We start from the raw sequence: 25,902 nt of genomic DNA, 5'->3' as shown, positions 1-25,902 counted from the left end.
CGTCCTCCTCTCCACGTGGTTCGTCTGAATCAGTAAAGTGCAATCGTGCTTATTTCCGTGTCTGTTGCTAACATGCTAATACCGGCCCAATGAACATGCTAATTCTTGACTCGTAGCTAACACCCCCCCCCCCTCCTCCTTTTACATTAGACATTCATTAACAAATCTTCCAAAAATATACACATCTGAATCCACACAAATAAAGGGATTTCTTTTATTTATTCCAAAAACACCCAATTTTCCAAAAGCTATAATAAATGTATTTTCCCCTTCAAACATGATTTTGTCCTTTTTTTTTTTTTTAAATTCGATGTTTTGCAACCAGACCTCTCCCAGCATGAGTAATCACTTCGGTGATTGCCCACAATGCAACTTACTTTCAAGCCTGTAAACGCAGGCATTCATTTTTCCAAACAGCGGATGTCTCATTTTGTAATCAGCCTCTTCGTGTTGGCTCTGCGTGGGCATTGTTCTGACTCCGAAGCTCTCAACCTTTTCCACAATTTAAGCTAAATCTAATCATCCTGGTTCCCTAAACCAGGAAGAAACTACACAAACTAATGCAAACTTTTTTTTTTGCGAAACTTTAGGCGGAGGTAAGTGAGCTTTAATGCGACTTTTGTGCTCTTGTGCACACGATGGATGTGAATACAGCGAGTACATTCTAATGGCAGGAGTCTGTAACGTCAACGTGAAGCATTACAGTGTGTTTAGCCCTCGTCTTCATATCTTCCTTCTGCTTTGTATACAGTGTCTCTGGTGAGCAGGATGAGACTGCTATTGTGTGTGTGTCCCTGTGGCCGACTGCACAGGGCCATGATAACGTGCTCTGGGATTAAAAAGTCCCAGCTTGTATTTAAGACTCCCACTGAGCTCACTTTGTGCTCGCTCTTTTCTACCATTAAGAGGATTTGTTTCTTAATTGGAGACCCCGCACCTCTGCTCGTCGCTCCCCCTCTAAACGTTCAGCTCCTGTGGCCCCGTCGCTCCTCTCCTCTTATTCCCTGTAGTGAGCCACCAGAATCAGTTTAGGTTTGGGCTTGTTAGCAGCTGGGGGGTTGTGGGATGCAGCAGAGCCTCGACTGGCTCGCTGGGAGGAGGACCCGTGGATGGAGTTGGGCGTGGGCAGGGCCGAGGACGGGGCCGCAGCGGACACCTGGTGGTCTCTCTCCTGGCGGACGGTGCGGAGTGTCTTGGTCACCCGTGAAAATGTCTTTAAGGTGGAGCCTCGCTCAGGGATGGAGCAACTGAGGAATGCCCTGAAACACCTGTAGAACTACACACACACACACACACACACATGCACAATTCGTATCAGTTAGCACTGCAGCAATAACGGCAGAGATAATACTAGTAATGGCCAAGCTGGTAGATATTGTTTAACCAGGACTGAACATGAGTGCAGATGCTTCATTCAATAAAGACACATCAGCTGTTAATTAGATTTGTTTATTAAAGTAGAATCCAATAGAACGCGGCCGATGTGAGATCGCAGGTGCGGTCCGGAGTATTGGGCGGCCTTCCAGTGCTGAAGAGATAAAAGTGAGAGACTGAACAGATGAGATGGATAACACGTCGATCAGCTGAGACTGGTTCATACAAATGTCCCAGTCAAATCAATAACTGATTAGAAATTAACAGGTAGAACCTTCGCATGATCATTATCCAATACTAGTGCAGTGGTTATCAAACCTTCTGTCATAGTAGTAGACGTAGTAGTAGTAGTACTCCTATCAGTAGACGTAGTAGTAGTAGTTTAGTCTTCAACTCTTGCTGTTTAAGGCCCCTACCACTACTAATACTAGAGGTTGTACTTGTAGTATTGGGACAGTACTAGTACAAGTAGCGTAGAAGTAGAACTACTAGCACTCGTCATAGTGAGAGGTTAGTAATAGAAGACTTAATACTACTACTTTTAGTAGAAGTATTAGTAAAAGCAGTTACATATTGATTATTACAGTGCATATACAGTTGTAGTGGCGGTAAATGTTAGACAGACAAATACAAACATGTAGGTTTCATTTGGATCCTGTTGCAGATCCTTCCTCCACGTCCGGACTCCAGCTGGCAGCGCGCTCCCCTGGATAAACGTAGTGTACTTAGTATACTCTCCAGTTCCACACGTATACTTAAAGTCTACTACATTTCCCCAGGGCGCCGCAGATCAAACAGGCGTGCTGCGCAAAACACCCCCCCCCCCCCCAGCAAACGTTTTTATCCTTTTGAAAAAAGTGACACCCAGTGACTGATATGACAAATGAGAGCAGTTTGTGGTGCTTTTTAACTGAGATACTTAAGCAGCTGGCTGACAAGTCATCATATAGGAGCCAATTAATTTCTGTTACCCCGAGGAGATTGTGCAGCTCTCGAAATTAGCTCTCCCCTTTTAAATCTTCCACTGTCTCAAATCCCAATGTATTAATCTATTGGAGAGCTGGGCTTGGGAGAAAAAAAAAGAAAAAAAAAAGCTGTTGGTTTAAAAGCAAAACCCAGAGGGAAACAGAAGGGATAGATGTGCAAAGTGGGGGTGGGAGGTGTGAAGGAGAAAGGGATGTCTGAGGTGAAACGGAGGAGAAAAAAAAGAAAACAGAGGGATGGAGGAACAGGACAAACTGATGTCATGAGGGATTACAGCTGAAGTCAGACACAGATTTGTTCTTAAGACTGAGGAGTGACCAAATCCTCACCTGCCGCTGCAAATCAGTGTGTGTGTGTGTGTGTGTGTGTGTGTGTGTGTGTGTGTGTGTGTGTGTGTGAGATATGTGATAAAACTGTGAAACGTTTGTGTTGTGTAACAATATGAGCATATATAATACATTTTTTAATCTCACACAAACGTTAGGAATTCTTTTAGTCTTTGCTGAAGGAGAAAAGTTGCTATATATCAGAAAGAGGGAAAATTTAATAAAAGCTGCCGGCAGACACCCCCCCCCCCCCCCCCGAGTACAACTCTGAATACAAACTGTTTCTCCTTTTACTGTAGAAGTTTTCAAGTCATGCTGCAACTCAGTGTTACAGGCGTTGAATCCACCAGAAAGACCAAACACCACAGAACAAAGAACAAAAGCAGCGAGAGGCATCAGGGATACAACGCCATGTCAGCATCTCCTCTGTCTGACAGAAACACCACGAGAAGTTACACATGATTTAAACTCATTGCCTTTAAATTTGAGCTCTGTCAGGCCAAGAGAAAAGAGGAAATACTTTAAAAGAGAAGAATTATATATATATATATATATATATATATATATATATATATATATAAAAACATATGACATATGTATGCTCCCCAAAGCTACGTTTATTTGTTAGATTTTCCTCTATTTTTTGGGGCATTTTTCTGGTGAGTTATTGGACAATTTCACCTCTTCAAGCCTCTAAAAATAAAATAAAGGAAAAGCTCACTGGCTCTATGGTTGCTATGGTCGCAGCAAAGCAGACATGACTTCATTTTAAAGCTGTCACAAGCCATAAAAGTTGTGAAACACAGTTTCACAGGATGATCATGATGGGAAAGTCTGGGGGCACATTCATACTTTTTAAAAGAATAAAATGAATAAATAAATAAAATAAAACGGTTGAATTTATGTAACTTTCTAATCAGTATCTGCAAAGCGACTGGTAACTATAGCTACCAGATAAACGTGGTGGAATAGGAATATAAGTAAGTTGTACCTAAGTGAAGTAATGGAGTAAATGTACTTTACACCCCTGATTTTGTCACACCCACATGAATATGGTCACATGAAAGGTAACCGATGGAAACATGCAATGATTCACATTTCTAACCAATTAACCATTAGAAGAAAAAACAGTTTAAATCTGTTATATTGTGCAGAATAATTAGTGTGACGGTGTAAATGTTGAGCTCAGTTTCCAGGGCGTGAATCTGCGCAGCGCTTGAAGTCTTCAACTCGCCTCAACACACTGCTGCCATAGTTATGGGCTGGGAGGAACTGAAGACTGAAAGCGCCACACAGCGCGGCCTCTGGAGCGTTTATCTGTGGGCCCCTCAAAGTTCATTTAGCAGCTTAATCATCACATACACATGCAACCCCCACCCACCCCCCACCCCAAAAAAGAAAAACTTCACTCTGGCACTACAAGACACAGCGCTGTCGTAACACGTCAGCCATCAAAAAGGGTTAAATGTCTCACAAGCTCAAAAGTGACAGACAAGCAGTCCAACAGAAACAGCAGACCTGAGGTAGAGGCAGATAAAAAGAGACACAGACAGATAAAAGAGTGGGTGAATGTTCGAGAGAAGAAGGAAAGGTCACCGCCACGCTGTGCCGTTCCCTGATAGTAGCATCACATGCTAATCAAAATCAAAGCTACGTCGCCTTGTGGAGATGAAAAAGAAGTTTCTCCCTCCTCCTCCCACCCGGCGACTTTCTTTTTCCCACCTGTCTTTTCATCTTTGTGTCCTTCCCTCAGTTCCTTTTTTCAGTCATGACCACTTTTACTAGATTTCTGTTTTCCTTTTTAAATCTTCCTTCAATCCCTGTCAAATTTCCTTTTCCTGGTTTCTTCACTACCTCTCCCTCCTACTTTCCCTCCTGTTTGTTTTTTTCTCTCTCTCTTTACATATTTTTCTTCTTTTTCCTTCCCCCTATATTTTCTTTTACTCCCTCATCTCCCCTTCCATCTTTTTTGTGCCTCCTCTCTTCCAACCTCCTTTCCTTTCTTTCTTTTTCTGTTTCCCTTCACTTTCTCCTGCCTCCTTTCCTTCCTTCCTCACTCCATCCTCTTTACCTTTTACTCTTGAATTTACTTCTTCCTCCTTTTTTCCTTCAAACGTTTATCGTTACTTCTTGTTTTCTTCTTTCCTTCCTTTCTCGCCAATAACAATCTAACACTAACAAAACACTATGGGACACTATGATAGATGAATAAAAACAGGGTCTGAGTGAAACAGAGTAACATGGTACACTAAGGTCTTGCAACAATACAAATGGATGGTGGATGTTCTTGTGCGGTTCCTGTGGTTGTGGATGTAGTTCACCACCTGCAACTGCCTCCGTTTAAAAGTCAAACGGGTGAGTCGACAGCGACGACTGCAGAGAAGACGTAATCCAATAAGCTTTCCTGTGGCATGAGCACGAGGATACGTCTCCTCTGTCGCTGTCTTATATAACTCTTTCCTGTGAGTGTTTTTAAAGAGCGAGAATGAGAGCTGATAAAACTTCACGTTCTTTCAGATGAGGCCAACTAACATCGTCTGTGCAGGTAAAAGTTGATAAGATGAAATAAAAGTTCAAAAAAGCAAGATTGGAAAGACTTTGTTTTCTTTTTTTATAGAGGAAAAAGGTTCCTGCATGACAAATGTACAAAGTAGAGAGGAGTCACGCAAAAGCTGTCCTCGTGTTTGTTTACAGTTATTATACTAATCTACTAATGACTGTGGTAATGATTTATTGACGGTTGAAAGCGGCACAAAAGCAGACTGAAGTTTGCTCTGCTGTTGTCAGGAAGGCCAGTGGCATAGATTACTTCCTCTTTCATGAGTGCTTAGTTTTTTTTCTTTCCGTGCTGTGTCCTTGGATGACAGTGATGACTATCACGACCTCAGTGGGTGGGAGGAGGGCTTGTTATGCGTTGACGCTGATATGACTTTGACGGCATGACAATAATGTCACGCCCTTGTCTTTTATCTGCACGTTTGTGTGTCTGTGTGTGTCTTAGTGTGATTGCTGGATAGGTGGAGTGTGTGTTCTGTCTGAAAGGTGTAAATGAGGAGCCAGCAGGCGGAGAGTGGAGGTCTGCTTGCACCTACATTAACATCCCCAGGGTGTGAATCTCATATAACTTCAATTACTTGCCTGGGTGTCTAACTCTTTGACTAAATAAGGGAGAACAGATAATTAGACCGTAAGACACAGAACACCTGACTCCACTTTACTCTAGTTTTGTTTAGTTTTTAGCATTTTTCTAAGTCATAAATAACATATAATAAATACTTTATAACACACTATAATGTAGTTTTAAGCAGATATTGCACAATCTTTAAATGAGCTATTGCTACATAGCCAATGTTAGCAGTAATAGCTGTTTACTTATCAGTCTTGCCAAGAGTTTCAGCCATCATCTACACTACAACATTTTATAATACGCCCTCTGAGAAGCGCTATGTCTTCAGGGCAGACTGGACGCTACAGTGACTCGGTATCGGAAAGTAACAAGACAGTCCGACCGGGCCGAGGCTAGCTGGTTAGCGTGCTAACTTCAGTAGAAGAAAAGAAAGGTTAGAAAATTGAAGCAAAACAAGAGGGTTGCTTCCACCGCTGCAGACAGCTCTTGACAAGTAAAGCAATGAAGTTTGATGCTGAATTCACAACATTTCTTCTTTTATTACAACAGTATTTCAGCTTATTGTCATTCATTTTTATACAGAGCCCCAACCTATGGGTGGCCATTGGAGTTTTAGTTGTTGACAAATGCCTTAATAAACACTTATATTTTCTGATAACTACATTATACTGTGTTAATTATGCATGAATTCTAAAATGAATGCACCTCTGTGCCATCTGAGGAAGAAATCGGTCCCAGCGTAGCTTTCTGTGCCGATTGTGTCGGCCATGTTGATGAGCAGTGCAGTGTAAAAGTTGTTGTCTGGCGGCTGTCCAGTTTAGCTAACTATCTCCGGCTCATGCTGATTCCACTGTGGACTGGACAAAGTTTGGCATTACTGATAAAGTTGGCGAGACAGTATTTGTGGATCCCCGGCACATCTGTCCTCCGCTGAGCAGGTGTTTCATGCAGCTGTGCTAACGTTAGCTACAGTAAACAATGCACACATCTCCCAACTGTCCAGACCACAGCAACTGAAGCAGACACAATCTAACTTGGTCTGATCAGTTGTCATAGCCAAAACATGACTGTGTGTGTCTGCCCTGTAATTAGATACCAAGATTTAAGGAACACACAAGAGATTATGATGGATTTACTGTATATTTACATACACAGAGGTGACTTTGCTGGCTGTCATCTCTCTCATCCTGAATGTATTACAATGAGAAGGTGGAAGGTGGTGGAAGAAGAATCAGGCGGTAAGACAAGAACACCTCACCTGTTTGTTCATGTATATATAGATAAAAGGGTTGATGACGGTGGAGAACTTGGCCAGCAGCGATGGCGTGATGCTCGCCTCTGGAGTTAAAAGGTCAGGTGGCCCGAAGGTCGAGAGCAGAGCTGCGACCCCGTACGGCAGCCAGCAGACCAGGTAGCACACCACCATGGTGATGACCATCACCAGCACCCGCTGCTCTCTGCGACGGGTCACCACCGAACTCACGCTGCGGACCTGGTAGAAAGAGAGAAAAACAAAAATAAACTAAAGAGACGATGAGAAAAACTATGTTGGTACAAGTTTCAGCAATTTATAGAGCCCTACTTCTTCTCTGTCACTGTGTTCTGTACCTACGGCCAGTTTATATACAACTCAGAACAAACTGCTCCCCAGCTATAGCGCACACACCAAGCCAAAAACACAGGCTCTGTTGTCGTTGCTTGCAGAGAAGACAGCAACAAATTCGATTAATCAATTAGTCAGTCGACAGAAAACTTATTTAAGACTGATTTAATGCTGTTTTTTGTCATATGTGATAATGTGTGATTGTGTATATGATTGTATTCTGAATAAAAGGCATCAACACTTAGTCATGAGCTGTAGAAAGCAGTAAATGTTTATGCATAACAATAATATAGTTTTTTACCTTAATAACAGAATCAGTGAAGTTGAAATAACAAGGGAGACATCCCTGTTTTCCTGAATAAATTTGATTTGTCTTTTACTTATATAAAACCCATCAATCTATTTTATAGCACACCCTCTCAGGTTTGGGGGGGGGGGGGGGGGGTGGTAAGAAACAGCACATACTGTAATTTACTGTAACTCAACACCTAAGTGAGCAAAGGTGAGGTGAGTCATCACATCGCCATCATGAGTGAAAATAGTAGTCCAGCCTGCAAAACCTGGATTAGGAAACAGTCTGCAGTCTGGAGCACTTCCTTTGTGGAACTCAAGCACAACCAAGCACCTGAGTGACAGCAAGAAAGATAGATCAGTGACTCTATTGATAGATTTCCCCCGACAACTGAACTAAATCTAAATATAAATTTTCATTGCCAGGCGCTGCAAAGGCTGAACTGACATTTAAACCCACACAATCTCCCATTCATACGTATGGCAATACCATTTTAAAGTCAAAAATAAACCAAACCGAGAGATGATAGAGGAAGAATGAGAAATATGCTTTGATTTTGGGGCCACGTAGTTTAGTTCATGTTAATCGTTTGAACTTGTGCATCAGTAGCAAACTGCAAGCCAGGAGTTACTCCTCCAGGGAAAGTAGCTGACTCATGCAAATATACAATATCAAGCTATGTACTGTATCAGTGTGTGTTTTCCTCGTGGACCAAAAGTAAAACTTGCCAAATATTCACATTTGCATTTGCTTTTAGCCAAAATTGTGTTGTTGTATGATAGCAACTGTGAGCAGGGATCACTCTTGAAACTCTCACGCTTGGTGATGAATTCAAAGATGCTGTATCCAAGAACCAATATTTTCTTTTATAAATAATAAAAATCTGAACATTTCAAACAGCAAAACATAAAAAAAAAAAAAAAGATTAAATATAAATGTGTTCATTTGTGGTTCTAAGACGTTCCTCAAAACAACGAGAGGGAGAGTTTTCCAATGAGTGTCTGATTGCAACTTTATTACTACAAGACAGTTCAGCAGTATAAGGTGACTCATGTGTTTGCTGTGATTGATTACCTATCTGTAGAAAGTTTCAGGTCTGGGGAAAATTGACTCTCACACCACAAATTAAAGGAATTCAAACAGAAGGCGGACTCAACTGACTCAACCTTTCTTTTCCACTGCAGATAGTAACGCTCTCAGTGCAGTGTTGTCACTATGGCGACGACACACAAAGCTATCGTGACATCATCCTCAATGTGACACACACATGAACAATGGAGGTGATTGAAGGGATACTGAACAGTGAAATGTCTGCATCTCCTCGATTGACCATGGCGTGGTTTTATGGGCTGCCATGCTAAAAGAATTATACAATAACACAAATGTGACAGGCGAGATAAGTGGTGTACAGTCGCTTGGCTGTTAAAAAATGGTGGATTTTTTTCCAAAACGTCCCACCTCGCACAACGATGATGCACCTTTCAGTATCGCCTTAGCTCCTTTGAACCCTCAGCGGAGGTGGTACCAAAAACAGCAGCAGGAACCAGGTAATATATCCAAACTTCTGCCAGATGGAAAACCAAAAGAGTAGAGTCACGTAGAGTCGAGTCGAGTTAAGCTGGCACCATGCAGTGGAAACAATCTACAAGAGTGTTTAACCCAAAATATGTCCTGTCAGTCCTGTCGAGGTGCAGAGGAGCGGCCATCTGTTCCATACGGTCTTAATATTTGAGCTGCCACCCTTTGAACAATGACTTGCAGAACTAAATCATGTCCATGTTACTGTAGGCGAACTGCACCCTCTCAGTCCTGGTGACAGCTGCTGTGTCAGCTGGATGTGGTCGAGGGTGTCGAGGTTTGTTTTAAGAATACTTCAGACCTCTACCGGCCACAGCCCGCGGCCATTTTTACTGCCAGAGAACGGAGGGTGTGGCAACAACTGTAATATGTTCCGACATGTGACAGTGTCAGGTCAGTAATGGACCAGACACTGTCACATGATCAAGGACATGCTTCATCATGTGGCTGGTTTGCCAGACATCAGTGATGCTGCACATGGGACCATCAGGGAACAGAGTAAATAAAAAGAAAAGGTGATGAGACTTTTATATTACAACCTGTGATTTTCAATGTTATTTTGTTGCATGAAACAGGTACCAATAAAACACTGAGTGGTCCCAGCTGATACTCATGTAGGCAAAGATTGGTACCTATCTCACTCTCTGTACACTAAACAGAGCAGGTGATTAGCTTAGCTTCGCTCAAAGACGTTAATTACAGTCTCTTTTTTCTAAAGATTAAATAAACATAACATGTTAATGAGTTTCAATAGAGCTGGCAACAGATTTTGTTTGGACAGAGCTGTTTACCCCTGTTCTCAGTCTTTATGCTAAGCTAACCTAACCAGCTGCTGTCTCTAGCTTCATATGAACATTGTGACTATCAAACTATTTTATAATAGATGTAAGACATAATTGGATGGATGGAAATTTACATAAGATTATTTTTCAATTCTTTTAAAATGTCGTTTGATCAGGTCTTCAAAGTGAAAGCTTTTTGTGCGTTTGCCCAATTGTACCAAGGGCAAATCAGTCTCCATGTCCAGTCGTCCTCAGCGCAACAAATTAAAAAAGCAGCCTATGCATCAGTGGTAGGAGCTGAATAGGTGTAAAGTCTACGGCCCAATTGTCCATCATACTGACAGGAAGGACAGAGGGAGCAAAGTTTGTGCTAAAGTTTGAAAGTGCGTCCAGAATCTTAAATTCACAGAAGGAAAAGACGGTGACTCCCCAGAGGTGCACTGAAGGTAGATACGTGAGAGCTGCTGTCGCTGAGGTATGTTCAGGGAGGCACAGGTTTTTGTAGTGCATGAGTGCAAACTGCAGATCTTGGCAATTAAATTTCCTTTTCCTTTGTTCATCAAGGATCCCACTTAACATACAAGAAAGTCTATGAGGCGAAGCTGCTTCTTCCTCTTTTCACAGACACACAAGGCTTGGCAACATCTACCCATGAGAGCGGAAAAGAGAGGGGAAGAGGAAAAAACTGCTATTGCTGCAGTAAGTGATAACCAAGATTGGTGTAAACCACAGGGACAGATACAGACAGGAGTGAGGTAAGGTGTCAGTTCCTAAGGCAGAGAAGCTGTCATAAAAGTAAAACTTCACAGTTATTTGTTGAATCTAAACCCCACAGAAGAGCCCAGGTTAAAATGGAAGATGTGTCCTGACATGAGTGCTAACCCTAACCCTAAGTTGAAATCTCTGAACAGCGATTGTCCAACTAAAACCTGAATTTTGCTATTGCTACATAGCGAACGTTAGCATTAACAGCTGTTTACTTACCAGTCTAGAAGAAAGGTTGCGAGTTCAGAATCAAACTTCATTCCTTTACTTGTCCAGCGCTGTCTGTCGCAGTGGAAAGCAACCCTCTTCAATTTCTATCACTTCTTTTCTTCTACTAAAGTTATCATGCTAACCAGCTAGCCACAGCCCAGTTGGCCCTATCATGTATTTAGTTACTTTGCAATCAAAAACCTATTGTTTCCAAATGTATGTCACTGTTATCATTGTAAACTATATTTTAAAAAACACTATACTTTGATGGCCTAAGTGTTTCCATATTGTTAACCAGAGACTTCTCACAGCATGGGCTATTTTTATAAGATTTAAATATCTCCTTTTTGAATTTTCACTATTCATATGATTAATACAGTGGTTCTTTTACTCTTTAGATGAAACATTACAGAAAGGCTGTTATGGAGCATGCAGAGGAAACAACGCTGCTGTGGTGTTACAACATGTGATGCAGATGTAATCTCTCCTGCAAGTGAGAGCTATAATATCTGTAATATGAAAAAAAAAGAAACAAAATCATGTTGTTCAAACAGAAATATGCAGATGCATGCACAGCTGCTTCATAATGCACATTCATGCAAAAATATTTTAAACACAGCTTTGCAAGATTTAAAAAAAAAACAATAAAAAGATTATGAATATCAAATAAAAATGAATACAGCTCTCACAGAGGGGAAAAACTTGCCTCTCTTGTTCAGTGTCTTACTCTTGCACAGTGTCAGGTTTCAACATACAGTGCAAGCAAGATTTAATCACATTCTGCAAAATGAGATGAGTAGAAAGTGAGTGCAGATCAGTGTGTGTGTGTGTGTAAGAAAAATGCACGCTGTATAAGCAAGGGATTATCTTTCCATTAGGTAACTTTACACCTATAGACTGCTGAGAGACAACACATTCAAACACACACACACACACACACAAGTTTGCATATATACAGCATGCAGACAGCAGAGCAAAATTAAACACAGTCTCTGCCTGATGCCAATCTCAATCACCTTGAGCATTTTATCTTGTCTCTGTCTCCACATAAAGTTGTATTTTGTTGTGGTTAATTAACTTATTTGCCAAAGATCTTCACACAACAGTAGATTATAAAATCATCTCATCGCAGCAAAGCCCTGAATATGATTAGAATAGTTATCAGTTCATTAACTGAAGTTGTTATCTACGATTCTTGTTTTCAGATTCTGTCAATGTGTTTGCCCTAATGAGCTGGACCCCTTATCAGTTTGGTTCATTTAGATGATAGCTTAATAAAAATGGATCGCCACCAACTACAAATTCTGTGTGTTGTTGGACTTTGTTGCATACAGTTTCTAGCGAACCGAAACACTTGCAAATGCAAAACTAACCCGTGAGACAAAGACAATTATCTGTAAAGAGCCTTATGGGCTTACTGAGAACAAAAAACTATCAAGAGACAAAATCACAAACACCTTTCTCAACCGTCCCTCAATGTCATTATGTGACACCAAAACTGCACACTGCTGAAAAACAAGCTACATGGCCAAAAAATAACAATAATGCATAAATCAAAGAGAAATCAAATGAATATGAATATCAAACATAATTGAACAAATAAAAATGTAAAAAAATGAATTCATTGTAATAATGTGGGAATCATCTTGTGACATATTTGTAAGTCTGTAAATGGATAATAGTGAAGGGCCAAGGATTGATCCCTGCGGTACTCCATAAGGTTGACAAGGACTTACAAAAGTCTCATTGTCATTAGGCACCCAAAGGGTCTAAAAGTTATGTCTTTTAAAAGTTAACAAATCAGACCATTTACAATTAATTAATAAGAGCCACTTTTGAATTTCCAGGTTGTATAAATCTCTGTTGCTGGCACTCTAGGAAAACTGCACCGGATGAGGGAATGCAGCCAACCTATTTCAATCATGATCGAGTAATCACATCTGCACTAAGAGTTGGGCTAGTTTAATTAGACCCCCTTCGGCCAGATTGAGAGAAATGGGGCAGGAACTGAACTGTGGATTTGGAAAAATGACTCCTTCACATGAAATGCACCATTTAATCATTATACAACCATAAAATGTGCCTTAATGGAAGGGAAAGAGGTGCAATAGTAATAATTGTAGCAACAACCATTTGCCATTTTCTTCTAGTGCGCACTTTTTGCAATTTTGAGGAAATTTCAACCACTATTTCACTTTCTGTTCAATTCAGTTTTTATAATTTCATACAATTACACCTATCTTGGAAAAAAAGCAGCAACAGCAATAACAAAAAAGAAAGTTCATTGTGCTTGCAGGCATGGCAGAAACCCACAGAGGCATGGCACATGAACCAGCAAATGGTGTGGGAAATTAAATTCTTGTGCAAACAGCATCAACGCATCACAGCCAGGCCTGAAACAAACAGAGTTCATAGCCGAGAAACAAACAGATTTAACCGTTCCACACAAAGTTAAAGGAAGACATATGACGCACAACCCAACAGTGAGGCCAGCGTACTTCTTAGAAACAGTCTGTATGCGTGAAGCTGCCAAACAGATTCGCATTTAAGAAGTAATGTATCATCCGAACGTATCAACATCATGCAAGTCACACTTGCCTACTTGTCGTGGCGAACTCGTCAAACACACAAAACCACACAGATATACAACCAGGAGTTTAGAAATAGTCCAACTCACCAATTTTATCTTTTCACATTTACTTATTCATTCAACTGACCAATTAAATTTGATTTAATTCATGAAAGACAAACTATCCGAACATGACTCGTTCAACAGGTCTGAAACTAAGTAAAAAAAAAAAAGGAAATTGGTACGTGCCACTTCAGAACCAATCTGTTTGTGCTTCTTACATGAGGCACACTGAGTCTAAAAATATCATCGTCAACTTTCAAAACATGTTCTGTGTAATTTGTGTATAATTGTAGAATATAAACTCCTCCTCAGGTCATTTAAACCAACCCACGTTCCCTGAAACAATATGAAGGCATACTCTCTGTGCGCACACACACACACACACATGCACGCGTGCACACACAAACACATACACACTACTAAATGAAGAGATTTTGTCTCCTGTGATTAGCTGACAGTGGGTGCGAAGGTCTGTAGCCTTGAGGTTTAAAGCAGTGCCTCGGCAGAGTGTAATGAAGACAGTCGTCTGTAATCCTGTCATTAACACCAGCCTGAACACAGAACCCCTGTGCTGCTCTCTACTCCCGTTCCTAATGACTGTTTTCAGCTTTCTAACTTGACTCTTTGAAATTCTCCCAGCTATCACCCAAAAGTACGACACTAAACTTCCCTGTAACTTGCTGTTTCTTCAGCTTTGTTTCACTGCGACTCCAAACTCTTCCACTGTTATGTCAGAGTAAAATTAGCAGAATTCACCCCACACAAGCAACATTTCAGTCAAAGACAGTTGTACAATTATAGTTACACAGAAAACCTGACAATCATAAATTCATTTTTAAACCAGAGAGACCAGAGTACAGTCACACCCAAACTGAAAAGACCTGATTCAAAATGAGCTCAACCACAACACACCTTAATAGAGTGAAAACACAAATATCAAAAGAGCAGCTATATAATAACAATTACCTGAAATCCAATGTGAAGTAAAATTATTTCCAAAAATAATTGCTCATATGCTTCAGAGACTGATTTCACCTCCTACAATAATAATTTTCAAACCAATTTAATATCTGCAAATGATATTTCAAAAAGTAATTTTCACTTAATAGGATAATTTCCTAACCTGTCTTCTCCCAGGGCGGTTATGCTAGACCACGTGACCAGAGCTGATACTGAGAATACACTCGCATTGACGCAGAGCCACTCTGCTTTATTAGAGATATTGATGCAGTGACCCATGGCAGTAAAATGAGACCCTACTCAGTTAGACTGACTATATAATTTGGACCCAGTCCGACTCAGGTCCTGGGTCAGATCTCAGATCCTCAGAACTGCATCCATACACTTAGATTTGGTGGAGAAGGATGTGCTCTTTGAGGAAGCTCTCAAAGCAGCAATGAGGAGCCACCTTAAACAAACACATGCATAAACATCACATCTTAATTAAGTCATCAAAACCTCAGCACATAAGGATGAAGCTGTGGTGGAGAGTGTAGCAGCAAACAGCGAAGGCATGAGCAGTGAGAAAGACCTCCTGCACCTGTATAAACCAAAGACTGTAAATGAAGATGGATGTAGCCTCCGTGACGTCACCCTCAGGTTTGTGAAGAGCGGAGTGGGCTGCTTCACCGTCGCCATCTTGGCAGTGCCTGACTCCACCAAACTCCCGGCTAATCCCCTACTGTTGTCATGACGGAGGAAATTAGCTATACTGTTTTTTGTACCTGTTTATTTTTGCTGTAAATACGTGCCTTTTAGCATGGGAGTCTATGGGGATTGACTCACTTTTGGGGCCAGCCTCAAGTGGACATTTGAAGAACTGCAGGTTTTAGCACGTCCTTGTCGGCTCCATTACCAGCTGGTAGACAAGCAAAGGTGAATGAGCCAGTGATGGTGCAGCATGCATGAAGCAGCTGATGCCAATCAGCTAATGCATGTGTGAACTTCAGCGATGCGCCTGCAACAACAACATGTTCCCAGGCTAATATCGTTAGCCTCCATGGGAGCAAGGTGGCAGGGTTGCATTTCAAATTAAGCTAGAAGGAAACACTACACTTTAAGGAAAGACAAAAAGAGAGTTTGCATGTGTAACCCACAGTCAGAAAGAAGGAGATATCACTCACCCAAATCTATCTATCAGGAAATTCTTTTAATTCAGTTGATCCGTTTCTATTGATGTGCAGCTGAACATTTACCCGTCTATGCTGAATCAAATGTAAAGAGCATCTTGATAAATTTAGGTTTGTGAACTAGAGCTATTTTGACTATTTTGTCAGTTTTAAGCAACAAAAAAAAAAAAAAAGACGCCTGACATTTCCTCGCTCCAGCTGCTCAAATGTTGCTGCTTGTGATGGCATTTTTCACTATCTTTTGACATTTTGTAAGCCAAACAATTAATCAGTTAATTGAGAAAGTAATCAGCAGTTCAACTGACTATTAAATTTTCATAAATTGCAACCTTAGTGTGAATTCTCTCTTTTTTTTTTGTACTTGCTGGATTTTAAATAAGGCTGCCATGAATCCTAATATAAACTAACTTTGTAGCAATGATTACAGCCCTTTTTCTCCCTAATATACTTCATTTGTGTACCAGTTTCTGTTTACTTTAGTTTCCTGTCTCTTTGTCTCTCTGACAACCAAAAAGTAAAACTAATTTAGCTAGTTGGCATTTCATTTATGAGTCAGGAAAGAGGAGAAATGGAAAGATCTCTCCCGAACATACATTATTTCCAAGCAAACGTGTGCATCTTGAAATGCGATACACATCTTCAAAACGTACACCCTACAAAGTTGAAAATGCCCTTTGTTCTCTGAAAACTCAGCTTCAGTGAGGAAACAATTTACTTTTAGTTTTACTTTCAGGAAACCATGACAACAGCTGACACAGTTCAGCAGCAACATCTGGATGCAAATTACTGCCGTCATTCAGAAATCAGGTCGTGTCTCAGGCTCTAACGTCCCTGCATCAAGGTGTAAATTATGTCCTTGCATAGAGGAGATGGCTTCCGAAAAATCCCATTGTGATTGTTTGGCCTGAGCATCCTCAGCAGTGAAGCAGCGGGCAAGAGAATAAATTGGTGTTGGCAGCTTTAATAGACTACATTGTTGAGATGTCAAACCTGATTGGAGATGGCTGAGATCAGCTGATGCATGGCTTCATTTCTCAGCTTTGAAACTCGAGTCTTTGAAATGTATGAACTCATATTCTTTCCTCTCGTCAGCTCTTGCAGCCCCAGATTGAACGTTGGGACTGCCTGGAGGAGTTTGAAACAGTCAGGGATCGGTTAAGGTCACAGATTAGAGGGCGCACTGCTGGTGTGCATTTGAATGCACTTATGAACACACGTTTCTTCCTGGTATCGTATCTCAGATCTCCTGGCTCACACCCAGCCAGCTGGAAGTTGTTTTAACACTAAAAGCCCTGCTCTGCGATTTACATCTCAAATATAACATTCATATTTGCAGAATCGCACCTGTCTGATGGCGAGCAGCAGCTTCCCATAGGAGTAGACGATGACGCCGAACGGCAGGACCAGGCAGAAGGTGAACAGGCAGATGATGTAGGAGATATTGTTCGGCGTCTGGGTCTTCCAGTCGACCGAGCAGGTGGTGCCGGGGCCCTCGGGCCCGTATTTGCTCCAGCCCAGCAGCGGAGGAACAGTCCAGGCCACAGAGTAAAGCCAGGAGAAGCAGATCCCCCCCAGCGCCGGGCGGTAGTCTCTACCGTCGGCTATAGTGGGCGCCATCATGGTGGAGTAGCGCTCGTAGGAGAGAACGGCCAGGGTTATGAGGGACACGATGCCTGAGGGAGGGGGAGGACAGGACAAGTGGTCAGTGGCATTAACGTGGCAAAACACAAGAAGGAGCTGTTGAGGAGAAAGTTAATGGAAACTGAAGTTATAATAATAATAATAATAATAATAATACTGAGCCACTCATTGTTGTAAAAGGGTGCTAGACATTGTAATTAAAGCCTTAACACTCTTTTAAAACCCACTTTCAGATTTGTGAAACCTTTACTTTATTAATGAAAGCAAAAAATAATTATCTCCATCCAGACTGCAATAGACCAGGTCTGGCTTCAAAACCCTTAAAGTTATACTGATCGAACCTGGACTTGATTAACGGGTAGACTCCAGGCACTGCTTAGCTTGAAACACAGATTCATGAAAACACAAAAACGGGGCAATGTCACTACTGTTCTTCCTCCATTTAGACCACACCAGACCAGATCGAGATCAAAAACCAGCTGGATTAATCTAGCCTTGTCTTGATTAACAGGGGCCGTTTAAAGACCTGTGAAACCTTTATTACGCTTGTCAAAAAGGCTCTGGTTTGATATGTTTAAATAAGTAGGTTTTTTAAGATGGACATGGTGTAGTGCAGCAGTGCAATTTTTTATTTATTTACTTATTTGGTTTCATAAATAAATTAAAGGTTTTTAAAAATCTGAAAGTGAGCGGGGCACCGATTTTTCAGAATTGGAGCATCTGTGTTCTCGCTCACTCCGAAATAATGAGCAAGCTGCATCTAAAATAAATGTTCTGCTTGTTTAGATCACAGGGACAGTTTCTCAGACACCCGATCGACAACAGAAGAGTTCATCGAGTCCGACTGATCTTCGTCAAGCTAACAAGCCACCATTGCTTACGTGCAACAGGTCAACAGCCAGATTTCCTAACTCCTTCTTTCCCTTCAGACCTTCTTCTTTCTGCTTCTGTCAGTGACCGTGTCGACTCATAAACCATGTGTTTTCACTCGCTTTTGAAAACATCCTCAACTCAGGCCTCAGTTTGCAGCAAATCTGCTTATTTTTGTCTTTATTTGTATCTTTTATTCTTCGTTTGCAATAAAAGTGCCTCCAGGCGTCCCTTTAGATTTAGAAAATAACGGCATCATTCATCAAATACGCTCTGAAAACCTGTGTATATGTGTCTTTTATATTACCTTATGTTTGTTCTATATATTGGCTCAATGCCTCGTACGTCTTATGTAAAGCTCTTTGATTTGACTTGTTGAATACAAATCAGTTTCTCTGTTTTACACAGCTACTTCTTCTTCCTCTAGTTTATTTTCCAGTCAGACTTTATTTTCAGTGCCGTGAGAGGATCGAACCAGGAACCTCTGTATTGTGACGCAGTCTAAAATCATTAGCTCACTGTGTCACTCCATCCTCAGTGCTCAGGTTAATTATCATTATAACCTGTTCACACTGAAGAAACACGCACAGAGACGGAGGCCGCCGTCTTCTACATGCTAATCGCTAATTGATGAGCATGTGCCGCTGGAGTGAATTGTTGCTCAAGTCTTAAATCAGCGCTAATCAGCACATGCGAGCTAAAGTGGCGGGGCCAGGGGCACTTTACCTCCATCACACCGAGTCTACCAGGGACAGAGACTTTGATTACACACAATCACGGCAGCTCGATGCATAATGAAGGCTTTTCCGCGGCGGTGGCGGCGATGGCGGGTTTGGACAGCTGGCTGGGGGAATGGCTGCACGATGTGTCGTGTTGAGAGCAACAGCGACGAGTGAGGGATGGAATGGAAATGATTTTGTGTTTGTGTGATGGTCTGTTCAGGCTGGACATTAATGTGAAAACTGTGTGTGTGTGTGTGTGTGTGTGTGTGTGTGTGTGTGTGTGTGTGTGTGTGTGTTTTCGGTTGAAGAGGGCTCTCTCTATTCATTACTGATGCACTCTGGGTAGATAAAGCACGTGGACTCCACAGGTTTGGCTTTATGGGTTACACAGATAATATGACAAAGAATTAAAACAAAAATAAAGAAAAAATAGATAAAAAACAGTGTATTTTTTATATAGTTACAATATCTGAACTTATTCTGGTTGAATAAGTTGACATGTTGTTTTACTCGGCTGTCACCTGTGTGTTTTGTTGTGAAAATTGCCTCTATATGTCTCTAAAAACGACCAAAACAAAACAATCTATGACGTGAACATAACTCCTTTGTTAAACTGCTTTCAGCTCATGGACATAAGAAACCAGTGAAGAGGGCTTTATAGCCAAGAAAGTGGAGATTGCTCGGCCATAAAGGGACACTTAAAAAAAAAAGTGTGTCATATAAATTATACACACTGGCGCAAGGCTATCTGAGGCCAGCACCGATGAAAAGAGTAACGTCTGCACGGCGACTCCGAACCTTAAATTTATTTAAAGGGTCGATCCCAGTCGGATCATTGCCATGTCAGAATGTATTGATTGGTACAGACTGATGGTCCACTAGCCAAAAAGGTTGGGATCCAGTGGGCCAAAGCAATAAAAGTCAACGCTATAGAGAAGTTATGGGTGTTAATTAATTGTGAAGCTGCATTCAGTAGTTTTTTTTTTTTTTTTGGCGCTTTGGGGGGGTGGGGTGGGGGGGACAATGGAACGAGCTGAATATCCAACATGACCTTGTGATCACCTTATGAAGTTGATGGCAGTTGTGTATTTACACCTCCAGACCGCAGACATGGAGCAACAGCATCATTCACTCGATGAGAACCAAAAACAAAACAAAACAACGAGCTGAAAGACGCTAAAAGAGGAGGAGGACTGCAGCTTCTGGAGGTTCATGAAAACAACAAGCTACATCCCTCACATGGGAGTCATTTGATCTATTATTAATACAACAAATATTGATTAGTCGAGCTTCAATGTTTTGTTTTCTTGTCTTCTATAATGAATAAGTTAATATCTGCCAATGCTTTGAGAAAAGCAAACATCTGGTGAACGTCACTGACCGCGCTGACGGACGGCGCCTGATCGCCCGTCCAATCTGAAGTTGTTTATTTTAAATTAGCTGCTGATGACCGAAGGCACACATTGATCACATGCAGGTTTATTACGGAGGGATTACAACGACAAGACAAGGAATTGTGGTGAGATTATTAAATACTTATGTGATCACGGGTAAACAAATATGAAATATAAAAAACAGCCATTGCCTCTCTGGCCGGTTGTAGTGGATTCTTTTAATATGAGCGCTCTGCTACCTCAGCAACAAAGGCAGCCTCTCTTCCCGAGCAACCATTTCTCCAATCCTGTCTTGTAATGATTGCACAGTCTCCTGAGCCTGGTGGGGATTTGGGGAGCAAATCACTCCCTAACATTGGCTTTGATTCAAACATGGCCCGCTTTGATTCCCCAGCATGCATTTTAAAGGGTTTCTCCTCCGAGGCCCGATTCTTCTTAACTCAACTCCGGAGCGGTGTGGAATAGATTTAAGGTAAAATAAATGACCCGGCGTCCCAGGGTCCTGAGTCAGCACAGGAGCTAATCATCTTTCACCATTTCTCTGCTTCTCTGCTTCTCCCTCTCTCTTCACCTCATCCAAGTTGTTTTCTTTGTCTCCTCTTTCTCCTTCTCTCTTCCTCAGTCTGTATTAGCCTCTTGCTCTTTCCCGCTGCTCCCCTCTCACTCTCTGTTACTTTCCATCTCACCTCTGCCTCCCTCTTGTTCCCCCCTTTATCTTCACTCTTGTTCCAGATCCAACTGATGGCAAAGCAAAAGCACTTGTGCCAAATCAGACCATTTCTCGAATGCTGACCACTCAGCACAACTTCCTACACACTGTCAGTGTGTTTACATGCATTTACTATAAGTAATTCTTTTACTGACAGCTTTCTGGAGTAACCTAAATTTCAGTCACTTTAAATGTCTTGACCGTGTCAAGCGTAACCAGGTTTCCAACTGACGTTTTATGTGTGTGAATGATGAAAACTTCAAACAAAGGAAAGAATCGCTGGATAAAAGAACATATGGCTGCAGGAAACAGTCTGCCGATTATTTTTTATGAGTACTTACTACATTGATTGTTAGTCCATAAAACGTCACAACGATAGTGAACAGTTTCCCAAATCCTGCACCTGTTGCCCTCTGCAGTGTTGTGATTGCAGACTGCGTGAAAGAGAGGATAACAGAGAGAGAGAGAGAGAGAGAGAGAGAGAGAGAGAGAGAAATGAGAAAGAGGGAGCAGGAGAGGAAAGAGAACAGCCCTCTGACTTCTTGAACAAGATCTTATTCCAGCGAGAGTGACCCGATGAGGCTTGATTACAAGCTTCCTAACAGCCCCTGAGTGCATGGTACAGTAGCTCTGATGTATTCTGGGTAATCGCAGCGGGGCGGACAGTGTCTCATTAACAAACAGAGCCGGTTCCGTCTCAGCTCTTACAGTCGGAGGGTTTTCCCTCCAGTCCTGCCCAACTCAGTGGATCCCTTTTATTTATTTATTTTATTTATTTTTCTGGTCCTGAGTGTGATTGTGTGTCTTTTTTTTTTTTAAAATCAGACTGACTCAACAGAATAATGTGTTTTCCTACACTTGTACTTTTTGGGGTATTTTTTGAATTCTGTAATTCCAGTTTTTACATAAGTTAAGTCTGAACATAAGCGGTGCACTTCAGCACGGTTGGACTGTATAAGTGTCTGCGGCTTCGCGTAGACGCCGTAATTTGAGCTAATTGAGCAGTTGCAGAATTTTTTTACTTACTGTGCACTTGCATATCAACAAAGAGACACTGGGAAGCCACTCGCATGTTAAAAAAAAAAAAAAAATTGCTGAGAATTGCACAAATTTAAAGCACTTCACACAAAGATAACGTAGCTAAACATGCATTCTAAAGAGGCGATGCAATCCAAGCTACATCTCCTCCTCAGGCTGATATTTTTTCCACTTAAAACACAATCTGCTGTGAACTCGGTAGAGTTCAACCTCATTCTTGTAAGGATCAAATCCAACAATGCTCTCTCTTCTAAGAAGTAACTCCCTCACACAACAGATAATACTTTTTTCCACTACCACAATTTTCTTTTTTTTTAATAAACTATTACTTCTGCTGCACTATATTTCTGCCATTGTTTACAAGCTTTCCAATTTGACCCTAAAGGTTATTTCTGGCCCTTTTTTTTTTTTTCGAACAGATTCACACTTTCTTTCTTTTTATTTCTCCACAATCCGATCAGTTCTCACCAAACTGTCATCAGTCACTCACTGCTCACATAAATCTTTCATGCTGGGTGACTTATCTCTCCATTGCGGTTGTCTTACAAAGCCAGTGACCAGACCAGTCCAGAACTGAATGGACTCCAATTTTCCAGCTATTGGTTGTTGCTTGTTTATTCTGCAGCTGCTCTTAAAAAAAACACACCACAGAGAAACGGTGTGCAAAATTAATCGTGCAAGTTCTCAGGTCATGGATAAATTGTGGACATAAATTGCGCATGTCTCATTACAGCTTGTAGCTTTCAGGGTTGTATTGGGAAGCTGCTGGGCCTGTCATTAGCTGAATGGCGGAGTTATGGAGGGAATTTCGTCGTGATTCTTCAGTTCTGATGGGGGAAAGATGAGAAAACTGCATCCTGACTGGAAGTGGTACGAACAGAAAACAGATTTAAGAGCAACAACCATTTACTTCAAATTATTGCAAGTCTAGACTCCAGAGAGAAAAACAGCAGCTTTAAGAGTAACAAGACCTCTCCAGACGGCACTGAAAGTAACTAGAAAGATAGAGATGTACTTAACAGGCTGATTAGTCACTTACAATTGCTCTCAATCACAGTGCAATGACAAAACATCTGACAAGAGCCATGAAAACACTAACAAACACAGCAAGACCAACCCAATCAACATCTCTGTTCGCTTTTTTGCCTCAGGAAATTAGGATGCCATGGTCTCTGAGCAGAGGGGTGACATTAATCAACCCTGGACAGTCAATAAAGTGATTGCCCTGAAACTGAAAAGGTCAAAGGTAGATTCAACAGTCAGATCCGAACACCACACACACCCTCTGATGATCAAGTCAAGAGCCCAACGAGGGCAGATCTATTATATAACACGATCAGAAATGCCTCTTCTGTGATTTTGTTCATCTCCTCTGCAGCTACACTCCTCCCCCCAAAATGTATTGTCACATCTGGGACTAAATCTGAATTATGACACATTACCAGATCCTATTAGGATTTATGTCCCTGAAGGAAATTCAGTTTGCAAGCTTTGCAAAGCTGAACTTAATCAGCAGTGAGCAGCACATTACACCTTCACAACTTAATAGGATTTTAATTGAAATTAAACGCAGAATTAAATGGGTTTACAGGATTTTAATCATGTTAACGTTTTGAGTGAGTTTTGCTGCAGGCAAGGGATCAGCGTCTTCTTCTGGCAAGCAGCTACAGAAAGAAAACGAGGTAAATACAGTATGTTGAGCAGCAAAACAAATATCAGAACTGACGAGCTTCAATTCAGTCAATTTTCCTGACAGGTCAAAGTGAAAAATGGCATCCTGAAGACAAGACAGTGTCCAATAATTACACACAGTCACTATCTGACTGGCAGGAGCAATAAGTGAAAAGAAAATCAATATTTCATCTCTATTTCTCTCTTGTGAGGGTGAAGAAATCACAACAAGCTGGAGAAGGATAAGATTTAAAGATTACATTCTTGATTAAATGACCTGGAAGAGACTGCTTTGGTTCATTCAGTCTCCGGTGACACATGCCAAAGAAAATGAAAAACAAACACCTGCTTACCCAAAAATGCGTTCACGAACCCGTACCAAACGCACCCAGCGCGTCCGATCAGCCACCGCCCCTGGGTGCTGGCCGCGAAGCTGAACGGGGTGCCCAGCACGCTGACCAGCAGGTCGCTGAGAGAGATGCTCACTAGCAGGAGGTTCATGGGCGTGCGCAGAGCCCGGTACCGGCAGAACAGCATGAGAACCAGGAAGTTACTGAGGAACCCGAAGGTTCCGATGAAGCCGAGGCACACCGCCACCACCAGGTGCCCCGTCGGGCTCAGGGACGGAGGAGGCAGAGCGCCGGACACCTCTTCGTACGCATCCGTCGCCGTCACCGTCGCCGCCGTGGCGCCGGCTCCTCCCACGGGACAGTGCGCGCAGCTTAGGCTCACGTTGGGAACGATCATGCCGGGCTGAGCCGCGAAGTTTGGACCAGCCCGAAGTTTGCACCGCGGGACGGAACCGTCCGGTCTCGGTGCTTTTTCACTCGCTCAACCCATCTGGAGAAGCGAAGGCGCACGGAGGAGTCCTGTGCCGCACCGTGCGCGCATGTGGCACCTTTTATTGAAGAGAGGGGGAATTTGTCAACGCTTAGCTATCCAGCCCTAGAGAGCTAGTTGGCGAGTGAGTGAAGAGTCAGACAGCAGATGCCGGTGTCACGTTGGGTCCGCCCCTCTCCGCCGTGCGCTCCGGGTCCGGAGAGGTGCGCTCCTTTTTCATGCGCGACCACCGGTTCAGCACTATATGCGCCTGAGCTTTTATCACCCACAGCGCCTTTTAACGCTGGGGGACAGAAGCCCTCAACATGAGGCGCCGGGGTGGGGTGTGTACGTGTGTCTCAAACCACCGTCAGATCAGCACTTGTCGATGGAAGCGTTGCGTAACCGTATTTATTTTTTTCTCTTTTTTGTTGTTGTTGTTGTTGTTGGATAAAACAAGCAGCAAATTAAGAGACACAGATTAAAAGCTGTGTGACAGGTACATGCACAGAGAGACACTTTACTTCTTTCACTCAAGTCTGTGAAAACCTTCGTGATCGATCTAACAACTCGTCTACACGCATTTAATTAAAAGAAATGCAGGAGAGAATCCACGAGCTGCCTGATCAGTATTTTATAGCCTCAGGGACAAAGACTGATTTCCTCCGAGCTCATGAAATAGTCTAGTAATTATAATAGATCATTATTTCAAATAGACAGATGGATAGATATTTATTTGGTAGTTTTTAGAGTGATTTATTAGCTGATTGTGTCACAGCTGGATGTCAGAGGTGGGGAAGTGTAATTAACTGGCATGGGAATCAATGGTATTCGCTGGTTCCAGCCTCTCCTCTCTCTCCCTGTGTGAGTCCTTGTGTTGCTCCTGCTGCTCTTCCTTATTCTCACTTGTTGCACATCTCATTTTTTTCTCTCTCCATCTTTGACAGGAACTCAGATATAGGCACGTTTGGCCATTTGAAAGGGAGCCAGGGGCTGTTTTTCAGGCTTTCATGGAATAGGAAAGACTGAACGTTAGATATTGCGAGTCCTTGTATAATAAAATATGTCTCCCTGTCTACCCATAAAATTACACCTGCTGTATACACAGGTGAGAGTGTAGGCTACATTTTAAAAAGGCAGCAATAAATGGACGTCAAGAGCTCTGGGATGGAAACAAATTTCAGCATCTGCATGTTTTCGGCTAAATGTGAATGTGAATTGACTTCTGAAAGACAT

At 42.0% G+C, this 25,902-nt stretch overlaps 1 protein-coding gene across 3 annotated transcripts; it reads right to left on the bottom strand.

Annotated features, from left to right (window-relative positions):
• Positions 1-200: 200 nt before the first annotated feature.
• On the bottom strand, positions 201-25,185 carry tmtopsb (teleost multiple tissue opsin b). Of its 3 annotated transcripts, none has more exons than XM_056363725.1 (4): positions 24,201-25,182; positions 17,147-17,475; positions 7,070-7,303; positions 201-1,276 (listed from the first exon to the last, which is right to left on the bottom strand). In XM_056363725.1, exons 1-4 carry the CDS (start codon positions 24,592-24,594, stop codon positions 998-1,000), a joined length of 1,236 nt encoding a protein of 411 aa, XP_056219700.1. In that variant the 5' UTR covers positions 24,595-25,182; the 3' UTR covers positions 201-997. The 3 variants fall into 3 exon arrangements, with proteins under 3 accessions (XP_056219700.1, XP_056219702.1, XP_056219701.1); XM_056363727.1 differs by lacking the exon at positions 201-1,276 and adding an exon at positions 1,278-1,528 and having other exon boundaries at positions 24,201-25,185; XM_056363726.1 differs by lacking the exon at positions 201-1,276 and adding an exon at positions 1,538-2,080 and having other exon boundaries at positions 24,201-25,185.
• Positions 25,186-25,902: the final 717 nt, after the last annotated feature.

Source organism: Seriola aureovittata, chromosome 20 (assembly GCF_021018895.1).
Source record: "Seriola aureovittata isolate HTS-2021-v1 ecotype China chromosome 20, ASM2101889v1, whole genome shotgun sequence".
Classification (NCBI taxonomy): Eukaryota; Metazoa; Chordata; class Actinopteri; order Carangiformes; family Carangidae; genus Seriola; species Seriola aureovittata.
This window is presented reverse-complemented; position numbering and strand designations above follow the sequence as displayed.